At 39.6% G+C, this 11,832-nt stretch overlaps 1 protein-coding gene across 1 annotated transcript in view; it reads left to right on the forward strand.

The window, feature by feature from the left end:
- Window positions 1–11,832, forward strand: part of LOC101858000 (kelch-like protein 10) — a gene marked incomplete in the record, with an annotated part of 69,593 nt that overhangs the window by 34,682 nt on the left and 23,079 nt on the right. Inside the window, 2 exon segments of the mRNA XM_013090637.2 lie at window positions 939–1,044; window positions 10,712–10,859. Coding sequence (XP_012946091.1) covers window positions 939–1,044; window positions 10,712–10,859 — 254 coding nt within the window.

Consider the following 11,832-nt stretch of genomic DNA (forward strand, 5'->3'; position numbering starts at 1 on the left):
GTGTGTGTGTGTGTGTGTGTGTGTGTGCTGTGTGTGTTTTATTGCATAACTAAGAAGCTCTATATGCCTAACATGTCGTTCTATTACCCCTTTCTCATAATAAGCGGAAAGTTCTTTAAACGCCCTCAACTGAAGGTTGTTTGGATCTGTCAACGATTTGGAGGTTAACCTTTTGAATACTTTTGTACTTTACGATGCAGACGTTTTGAAAACTCACGTATTCAGTTTACAAAAAGAACATTTTCAAATTTTATCCAAATAAGCTTATTGAACGTTGGTAAAGGACTCTAGCCTCTCGAAGCTTAAATATAATATTTTATTTTATTTCAAAATATTTTTTTTAACTTCAAGAGAAACTTATAATTTATTGAAGCGAAAGAACATGAGAGACCAAAAAACAATGTTTGTCTCTTGTTTTATTTTAAGATCAGTGCAAATATTTTTGTTCCAAATAATTTATAAACTTGAAAATCCGGTGAAATGTATACGGATATCGTATGCACGTTCCTTATTATGCTTCATTTATAGTAAATCATATAAATAGATCTAGTTGTTTTTGTGTGTTTTTTTTTCGTTTTCTTTTAAAGTACGGAATTATATCTATACTTGTCAAAAAGTTGTCGTCTTTCTTGAAATTTAAAATGATTTTCTTTGACCTGATAGAATGATACCCTTTTTGACAGCTTGAAAAAAGAAGAAGAAAAAAACTACAAAAATAAGCAAAAAAACCAAAAACAACAACAAACAAAACAAAACAAAACATGGAAAGACATTTCAATGATCAAACGTTTCTTTTCAGAAAAGATTGTAAAGTTTGCACGAATGGCTACATAAAGAAGCACCGCCGCAAGTTGCGGTTGGCGGTTGGCTTTGTTCAGAAATGTATTCACAACATGTGTTTTTATTGAGTCTTGTCCTGTTGTTCGCTTTTGGATCAGGTGATGTTCGTCATCGGCGGCTGGAGTGGGGGCGCCCCGACCAACATGGTGGAAACGTACGACACTCGAGCTGACAGATGGGTGGTCTGCTCCGTTGCCGACACAGGTAAGCGGAGGAGGCAACGTTACACGAATAGTTCATGACGTCGGAAAGCATACATGTTCCCCCCCTGAAACATAAAACGCATTACGCCAAGCATAAATGCCCCTACCCCCCCCCCCCCCACCCTCCCTGCTCCTTTTCTTCTCCAGCTTTTAACAAGTAACGTTTATGATAGAAGGCGGTGAACGCCAGAACCTGGTGACCTGACAGCAATTGTGTAGACTCGGCTTTTCGGGAGGGGGGAGGGAGGGTGGTCGTTACAAAGCAGAAAATGATGTGAATTTTTTTTTCTTCTTATTTCTATGGATTAGAAACAAACAGACGGAAAATAAAAGACAACATATAAGTAGCAACACTCAAATAATGATTTAATAATCTGGGAGAGAGAGGTTTTTTTTGGTGTTTTTTTTTGTAAGTATCTTACGGCGCTTGCAACTGCGTAAGGTCATATGAGCGCGAGCGGTACATTTAACATTTTCAGTTGTAAGGAAATTTTGAATTTTGCCCCGGTGGCAGCCAAAGCTTACTCCTGTCGATCTTGAACCACCAAGGGATCTCTAACGAGCACAACAATTGTAAAAGCAAGATCTAAGGCCAAGTAGTAGCACTAAAACACTAAACAAAAGAAAAAGAAAAGAAAACGGAACCGCATAAAGACCCGCTTGAAAAATATTGTTATGGACATATTATAACATTTTGCGAATGACATGAATTCGTGGATTTATTTTTAGAAGTCGCAAAGAATCACAAATTCAAGTATCGTTCCGAAAAAACAAAAGTCAGTCGTACAGTTTTCCAACGCCTTTCACGGGGACTTTGAGCTCTTTCTGATTATAGATGTGTTGAATGTGCTTCGGCTACAATGGACCTGTTCATCTCGTTTGCTTTTTTGGAAATGTTCTCTTCCCCGGTGTTAAGGTGAACATAAACGGAACAACGTAATCAATAATATTAATAAGCATAAAAACTTAACTCTACGACCCAGAACGGACCTATCCCCCCCTCGTCTTTTTTTTTGGGGGGGGGGGGTAGTGATTATATCCGGTTGAAGTTGAAGTTTGTTTAGACAATCTTATATTCTATAACTGTGCAGGATGTAATAATAATAATAACAATCATAATAATAATAATAATAAAAATAAAAATAATAATAATAATAATAATAATATTAATAATAATAATAATTATCATAAATTACATTTATATAGCGCATTTCCACAAAGAAGCGTTCAATGCGCTGTACAATAATACAAAGAACATAATATGCAGAGCACAGCTCCTATAGTAATCCTCTTTCTCTCTCTCTCAGTCAGTCTCTGTCTCTGTCTCTATCATCTATGGTCTCTATATATATCTCTCTCTTCTCTCTCTTTTATTCTCCCTCTCCCCCCCTCTCTCTCTCTCTCTCTCTCTCTCTCTCTCTCTCTCTCTCTGTGTCTGTCTCTCCAGTACATCCTGGAGTAAAGACAATCCCACAAAGCTTACCCAGACACCCTCGCACACATTGATGAATGCACACAGTCATAAATTCTTACAGAACAGTACTGCATGAATAAACAATACTGAGAGAACATGATAGATACTGAGAGAGCATAATAATATTTGTATTGGGAATGTCGGAAATTAAAGATTGAAGCTGGACTGAAACCAAACCGTTTTAAGGATGTAATAGAAACTTGGTTTTCCTGTATACTTCTTTCCGACGAAGTAAACTTTTTCTCCGTTTTAAATTCCTTTACTCAAAGGGATTTATCATACTAAGATGAGTAATGGTGAAAAGAAGAGCAGCATATCTGAAGAAAATGTAACATCTTCTCTTGCCTCGGATATTTGGGGCCATTCCTTGTTTTCTGATGTAAAAATCTCCTCAAAGCAACGGGATATTTAGGTCCCCAGCCTCCACGGTGAGCTGTTCTTGACTGACTTGTCTACCGTCAGTTGTCAAAATCAATCACGAGAGACAGTGTTGAGCTAAAGGGGCCTGTATTGTTATTTTCTTCTAGTCCCACTTTATTCACATGGAGATCTCTGCACTGAAATTCCCAATTTCAAAAATTGACAGCTCTCCATTATTTTTTTTAGTAGAATATGAGATACAATGATGATTATGATGATGACGATGATGATTTTTTTGTTTCCTTAATGTGCCTGGCGGACTCCACGAAGAAATCTTCAAGGGAGAGCGAAGCTCTTTTTCGGCTCCATTGTCAATATGCTTAGCGGCACCTCCACTCCAAATAACTCCATTCGAATTGCCATTGTTCCTGGACATTCAAACATGTTTGACATCCTCCTTTTAATGGCCGCATCTTCGGCAACGTGGGTTGAGCTCTTCATTTACAAAGTTCTTATACTTATACCATCTCAAGCTCCAATGATGGTCCGACCGCAGTCTCGCTAGCTCAACCTGGTCCAGCGACATGTGATATTTTGTTCCCGCTTATAAGAGTACCAAGAATACACATCTTCCAGGTGCTGGTACTTAGCTCTGTATGGTGGGTCTCTGATTTCCCTCTTGATCATTGGAAAGACTTCTCTGTATGTTGTTGGCCGTCTATCTCCTTCAATCTCTCTGGCTTCATTAGCAGCTTGGTCTGCTGCCTCATTTCCTTCTATTCCAACATGGCATGGAATCCATTGGATTTTTATTGTGTCTGTGGCTCCACTGAACTTGCGGCGCAAATCATTTATGGCCGAACTGTTGCCTAGCAGTCCCTTACAAAATGACTGACTCAGTCAAGACCAGCACATTGGGTCTACTGTGGCAACTGTCAGCAATCCATTGTGCAGCAGACATCATTGCCTGGCATTTCCCGTCATAAGATGATTTATGTTCGTGGTGGTTCATCATTCATTATCACCATTGCTGCTGCTCCACCTTCGCGGTATCCTGCGACAGCCGATCCATCGGTGAAAATTGTCACATCGGCATCAACCTCTTTGATCACATCCTCAGCTGCTTCACGTGCCTTTACAGGATCATCACCTTTTCCTTTTACTCCTCTCAGTTCTGTCCGAATTTCGATTTCGCTATGGGTCTCCCATGGACAAGCTCTCACCAGATTGATCGGCCATCGATTCTCTACTTCAGGGAGGAAGGTGGTCTGCTAGGTCGGTGCCCATCCGAAACCAATTTTTCCTGCTGTTTTTAGGCTTGACTGCTTGATCAAGGGCTTTCTTTCTAGGATGGTTGTCTGGTAATCTCTTAGCCATCTCTACAGACTTCAAGATTGTTCTTTTTGTATAGGTGGTGTGGTGCTCAGTTCTGGTCTCACAGCGCAGCGCTTCTGTTGGTGTTGTTTTCAGCCGACCTGATACAAGTCGGAGGGTTTTGTTTTGTATTCTGCCCAGGGCCTTTGCACTAGTCTCACTCAGCAAAGGCTGCGACGCTGGCGCAGCATAATCCAACTTGCTTTTCACAAATATCTGATATACTTTCTTGAGCGACTCCTTACCCCAGCCCCATTTTGAGTTGCTGACATCACCGATAATCTTCATTTTAGAGATTGCACTTTTGGACACCTCCTCAATGTGCTTGTTGAAGGTTAGCTGTCTATCCAGGTAGACGCCCAGCAGCAATGGAGTGGGGTTGAATGGTATCTGTTTCCCTTCGATCTGAAGTATTGGTTGCCTTGTTGCCTCCTTCACCCATGTTGAGAAGAAGCACACTTCACTCTTGGTTGCATTCAAGGTAAGCTTCCATTCATTGCTCCATTTCACAGCCATATCCACAATCAACTGTGTCGCTTCATTTGCATTTTCTCTCTATGCGTGACTGGCCAGTATTGTGCAGTCATCAGCGAACATTGAGTAGATCAGCTTGGCGGAGGTTAATTGTTGTGAGTCAGGGTTGGGAGGGATTCTGCCAGGTTGTTTATGAAGAATATTAACAGCAGCGGTGATAGTACAGCTCCTTGGGGAAGCCCTTGCTTGAAATTCTGGCTCTTGCTTGTTTCTCTATTCAGGCGAATTATTGATGATGATAATGATGATGATGATGATGATGATGATTATATTTCTTGTAGGGAGGGGCTTGCAGCTTCAATCCCACCTGATTCTCTTCACCATGAAGTTACTTCTCTGACAAATATCAAAACAAAACGTTTCTCAAAAAAGGGAAAAAAAGAAAATTTTAAAAATTGAAACGTAATGTTTCATAATGTATTCCGAAAAAAGCGAAGCTCCACCAACACCCAAACGAAACTGACGAGGTACAATAGCTCGAAAGTGATCTCATTGGTCTGTGTGTCTACCACCATTTACTACGACTGTAGCTCGATCCAAACTGGCACTTCTTCCGTTGGGGAGAATGAAATTTCACGGGTTTGTCCTTTAAGCCCGACACTTAATTTACTAATAACACTGGGGCACTTACCTAGCATGTCTCAATGCCGAGACAAAAAAACTGATGGTTCTATTAGGCTCGGGGACTGAAGCCAATTTGTGGGACATGCCTTGGCATGGCTTGATTCTTGACCTAGTTTGCACACCCTCGTGGCTCCAGACCAAGGAGTAGACCGAGCACACTCTACCTCACCCCCCACCCCCTCAGCTCCGTGTGTTTTCTTTAGTTAACAGATGATGTTACTACACTTAGATCGTGAGTGTAGGACCTACACTTGAATGAAGTTTTGAGTGTGTTAACTGTGTACTGTGTACACTTGTGTTCAGACAAACAATGAAACAAGCACCTTTTGTGCTGTATTAGTGAGTTGAGGTAGTTTTGAATTGGGATCTAATGTTTGTTTTTCAATGCAGCAGTTTATTGCGTAGAATACAAACGGGAAGTTTGCTTTCGTTCTTAATTACGTGACGCTAAGCTAACTGTCAAGAGACTAGAACCACACCAAGCACCAGAATTTTAGCAACCTGCTGTGGATGGAAAGCAAAAGTGATATTTTAATCATGAATAGTTCATCAAGAGGGATCATGAACAGTTCATCAGGAGGGATGCATCGTTCAACCAAAAAGAACTACCGTCAAATTTGCTCAACAAACAAATCCGAAGGACACAATGTATGTACAGAGTGTCTAAAAAAAGAGCACCCACCTAAAGGGAAATAACTTGGTCTTTAGTGTACTAATTTTAGCAACACCTCGAACAAATACAATCCAAAGAGGAGTCCATTATATTTCTAAATATGAAGAAAATACATTAATCCCTGTGTGACATGTCCAGCTAAAACAATTCAACCTACTATAGGTAAAAAGCCAAATTTCACTTTTCAGTTTTTAGAAACGCTCAGCTAAAGGGACGTGATGGCCCCGTTCTGGTTTTAGGACAAGGACGGTAAGACGGTAAAACAACGACAGTAACAACAGATGGTTACCTTATCATTCTGAGAAAGTTTGTAGAAATTTGGGGAGGAGAAGGTGTTACGCAGGGGGCCTGGTTCCAGTAGGACGGGGCCACACCCCAAATGTCTAGTGTGGCCCTTGTGTGGTTGTAAGAAAGGTTTGGGGAACGCCTTAAAGGTCGAAAATTTACAAATGAACCGCCACCAAATTCCTCTAATATTGACCCCTTTAAATTATTACCTTTGGGTTTCTAAACAGGGTCTACAGAAACAAGCCACAAACGATCAAACAGTTGAAACTCATTGTTGAACAGGACATTCAAAGATCCTACCCCAAAACACGTCACGGTATTATTCAAAATTTCGAGTCGTGTATTGGAGCTTGCAGGGAGAGAAATGGTCAATTTCTAGAGATTTAAGTAGCCGTCAGCACCCTGGGTTTATTTGGCAATATAGTTGGGTTCTTTTCTTAAATTTTTCTCCCATGCACAAACAATGGCTATTTGAAATAGATCAGGGCGGTTTGTTTTCAAGAAGTTGTTAAGTTTTGAATTTCACTCAGTTTTGGTTTAAAAAAAACCAACAAAAAAAAACCTTGACTATTTCTCAAACATGGGGATTGATTTGTTTTATTTTGACAAATGTAATGTTCCCCTGGTTGATTTTATTTCTCAAAAGATTCGTTGAAACTGGTCTAAAGATGACCGAGTTATTGCCCTTTAAATGGGTCCTCCTTTTTAGATACCTGGCACATGCGCAAAGCCAGAGCTGTTAAAGTACTTTTTAAAAAGTATTTAAGTACAAATGTAAGTACAATCTAAAAATGTACTCAAGTACAGTAAAAGTACTTTCCTGTGAAATGTACTTGAGTACAAGTACTTTTAAAAAGAGTACTTATGAGTACATTTTGAGTACTTTCTGCTAATATGCTAAAACACTTCAGCGCTTATGCAAAACATCATAATAACATATCCAGTATATTTGACAAATTATTACTAAAAATTTAAACAGTATTATACAAAGCATTTGAATATACAATGTACGCTCTGAACGAAGGTGGAAATGAAATTGCAAAAAAACAACAACCCCAAACGAACAGACGCAACTAGTGGGTAAATGATAATATGAATAGAACTTCTTTGAGCGAGACAATGTGATCAAATGTAAGTCAGTCCAAGAGGTCGGAAAGTTCTATTATTTGTATTGCCACTAACAAGATTGAAATGATTTTGAATCTGTTAATATCCTCACGTTACCTTTTCTTGCGTTTGTTTTACTGTCTTGTCAGTTATTATGCATCCTATATAATCTGAGTGATCTCAATGTTTGGTCACGGGAAGCCCCATCCGATGTCACTGGGGTTTGGGACTGCTGTAGCGTTTGCACTGAGACAAAGTTGAAAGTGTACAAAGCTGTTGTCCTCCCGACCCCGTTTTTTAGGGCTCAAGAGTTGAGCAGTGCACCAAAGTCATGCCAAGAAGCTGAAATATTTTCATATGAAATGCCTTAGGAGAAGTCTTGGCATCAAATGGTTGGATAAAATACCAGACACCGAAGTTCTCAAAAGGGCAAATGCAAAGAGTCTGTTTTCTAAGCTCAGAAGGACTCAGCTTCGCAGGACTGGCCATGTTGTAAGAATGCCAGATTTCAGAATCCCAAAAGGCAGTATTCTATTCTGAACTGTCCTCTGAGAAGCGTAAGATTGGCGCACCCCCCCCCCCCCTCTGAAGGACTTTAACATAAATACTTCGACATGGGAGAGCCTAGCTCCTGACAGACCCAGGTGGAGAGCAGCAGTCACAGTGGGCAGCAAATCATAATGAGACTTCACGAATAAAAATACTGAAACTAAGAGAGAATCCCGCAAGTTTGAATGTTAAAAATGTGGCCAATTTTTCTGTGCCACAATTAGTTTCATCCGCCACAAGAGAAGCCACACGTTATTTTAATCTTTCATTCTTCTAATTATTCTATTTCGCTGGAGAAATATTCTCTTCTGTGGTTGTACTGGTCGTCGTCAGACATTGAAGGACGAGATATTATTAGCTTACACATTGCTCATTTTGAGACAACGACACCATCTTCACGTTAATCATTTGGTGTTTTCCCACCAAAACTGCCTAGACGTCTCGAAAATTACTCACCTGTCTGGTGGACTGAGTTTCAATTCACGTTTTAAAGTGGGGTGTTGATGAAAAAAACGTCTGATGTTTTATGAGTATACTGTAAATCACATTTTACATTTTAAAGCCACCTTTGTCTAACATCAAAAAAAAATTATCAGAAGCTTATTTTGCAGTGGCTTCTATATCCTGAATTTTCTAACTTTTAGACCCGCATGCAAAGACCTGAAAAGGTTTAACAGATCGATTACCTGTGTATCAGGATTTAGCCACTGACAGGCGTAACTGATCAAGCTGTAATTTAAATGTAGGTCTGTGCATTATTACTTTTCGTGTCTCTACTTTTTATAATGCTAGACAATCAGTTAGAGATGGTCTCAAAAGACGATCGGGCAGCTAAAAGTAAAGATAAAGACCCATTTATTTTAAAAAGGAAGTAACACTCAGGGTCGTCTTAGACGTCACAGTGGGATTGTAGTAAATACCATAGAAACATGAAACAGCTGGCTGTGAATATAAAAGATGCCTGATGACGTGGGAGGGTACACGTAGGGATTACTTTTGTTTTAGACAAAATGCTATTCGTCCGCAAAGGAGGAATTACGTTCTCTGACGTGGGCATATTGGACTATTTCTGTCCTTTAGGATAGATTTTAATCGTTTTTCCTGATCCAGAATTCTAGAATCCAACATAGCATCTGCTGACAAGCCACAACTGAGAAAGCAGCAATTAAACCACCCACTTTTAGGAAGGAATTTCTAAATCGAATTTTATGACTAACAATTTGATTTTCACTTTGGCTCTGTGAACTCTATCACTAAATATTTAAGCAATCTTCTGAAAGAAAAAAAGATGGGGGCTCTCGTGGCCTAGAGTTTAAGGTATTCGCCTTTTATTCAAAAGTCCCGGGTTCGAATCTGGGGAGCAATGGAAACATTATTTTCTAATCTAAAATGGTCTCCTTTTACCTTTTTTCCTGCCCTCTAGCAACCACCCACTCACCTCCTTTGCCGCCTCCTCTGGACTCCTGATTCTTTCTGCAGCCTTCCTGCTGCTACTCCTTGGCTCTTTCTTACTGCTGTCTTTCAGTCACACCCTGATCTTCTGGTAGGAAAGATCTACACCTAGCCCTCACGGGCAAGGGCGAAAGCTCTCGGAGGTCCTGTGTGCAAGTTGAGCACGTTAAAGATCACTCGGTGGTCTAAAATCGATAAGAGTAGGTTTCGGCAGCGACCGGGGCAAAATTCAACATTTTCTCGCTATTGCAAATGTTTAATGTGTCCCGAGCGTTCAAATGACCTTATGCAGTAGTGAGCAAAGTAAAACACATTTTTAAAAATAATTTAAAAGCAACTTTTTCAATGATCTACGCATTAACATCAGCACTTCCTAGATTGGGGTAATTTCTCTCAGTTCAGAATCTGATTGTAAATATGGATATAAAGAAACCAAGGAAAACAGTGCATTCCCAAAACACCAAAGACATCATTTTAAGCCAGTTTCAATGTGATATTCGTCATGCTTTAGCTACGGGTTCTACAATCAAGATAGAAATGCTAAACACCACCATGAGAAGTACTTTAGACCAAAGTGATTCTCTAAAGATGCAATTATTACCAGATCGTTCTATTAGGAAGCTGTTGAACTTGGAAATCAAGACTACAAAAAAGAAAGAAGACCACCCCCCCCCCCCCCCCAATTTCTGTATCTTTGAAAAATGTAAATGAAAGGATCACTTAGGCCTCGCGTGTTTTTTTTCCTGTCTAAATTTGAAATCGTCAGACCATGTTAAGGTGTTTTTTTTTCTAAACTCTAAGAAAGATATTTAGTGAAAGAGGATAAAGCAAGTTTCTATGGACAGCTCCTTGTCTAAAAAACGAACATTTTAACTAGTTTTGGTTAAACCAAGTTTGACCGTGCCAGTGCAAGTTGAGTTTATTTCAAAACAATTCTACTCTGAGCTTTCTGAACATGATATTATTTTAGTCTCTCTGTCGCTCATAATTTGCCGTTTCCGTCTAGCGTAGACTTCCTCATAACACATTCTAAAAAAAGGAGAAATCTGGTTTAGGTCAGATCTGAGCAATAACTTTGTACATACATAATCAATGTTTCCTAGCTCACTCTCCCAACTTACTAGGCAATGTCCTCCGAGAAATACAAGGTTTCTATGTGTTTAGTAAATCTTTGTCTTTGCAAATGTGACACAATATATTCATGTTTAAGGACTCTATGACGGTTTTCCCCAGGTCCTCGAGCATATCATGGGATGATCACAGTTGATGGTACTATCTTTATCATCGGGGGCTTCGATGGTGTGGAGTATTTCAACAGCTGCAGGACCTTTGACCCAGTCAAAAAACTATGGGAAGAGGCTCCTCCCATGAACTGCAAAAGGTACTACGGTTTGTGTTGCTTAACAAGTCGCCTGTGTGTTCCTCCCCCCTCCCCACCTTTCTCCCTAAGCTCTGTTCGTTTAGTCAATAACCATTATCAGATATTGCGCATGGCCGATCCATCTCCGCTAGTTAAAATACTGGAACGATGCCCATTTCAAAATGAGAAACACTATCAAGCATAAACATTACCTCTCTCTTTTAATTTCTTTCATCCTCCTTCTTGTAATACACCACTCACTTCCGTTCTTCCTCACCCCATCCCCATCCACTTTCATCTCCACCCACCTCAACTCCGTTAAGTATTTGGGTGTTGTAATAGACAACAAACTCAATTGGTGTGTCCACACTTCTCTCCTGCATAAAAAAGACTATTTTTCTAAGAAGGCTGATGCATTTTAAACTTGATAAAACATTGATATCCATATTCTATCATTCAACTATTGTATAAGAGCATAGGCGTGGAACATAAGACAAGAAGATAAAGAAATAATAAATCGATTAATACGGAAAGCATGTAAAATGTCAACATCTACATTCCCCTACTTGGATGAACTGTACATAACAGCTGGCACTAAAAAAAATCATTTAATCTTTTTAGACCACAAACATCCCTTGTTCCCTCAAAAAAAAAAAAAGAAAAGGTGTCAGAAATAAAAGGCCTAAGCCTCTGATCTGTAACAAAGAAAGATGCAGAAGGTCATTCTTACCATGATCCATCAAAATTCTTCCATCTTAACAATCTTGTTACAAGTATTCATATGACCTCAGAGCACGCATCAGAATAAAATTGAAAATGTACCTAGCTTAAGATTATTATTGTTTATATTGTTGCTCATTTATATTATGCATGTGATTGTAAACCTGCGTGTGTGTGTGTGTGCGAGTTTGTTTGTGTATGTGTGTGTGTATGTGTCTGTGTGTGTGCATCTGTGTGTGTGTATGTGTGTGTGTGTGTGTGTGTGTGTGTGTGT

The sequence above is a fragment of the Aplysia californica genome, unplaced genomic scaffold (assembly GCF_000002075.1).
Source record: "Aplysia californica isolate F4 #8 unplaced genomic scaffold, AplCal3.0 scaffold00028, whole genome shotgun sequence".
NCBI classification, from domain to species: Eukaryota; Metazoa; Mollusca; class Gastropoda; order Aplysiida; family Aplysiidae; genus Aplysia; species Aplysia californica.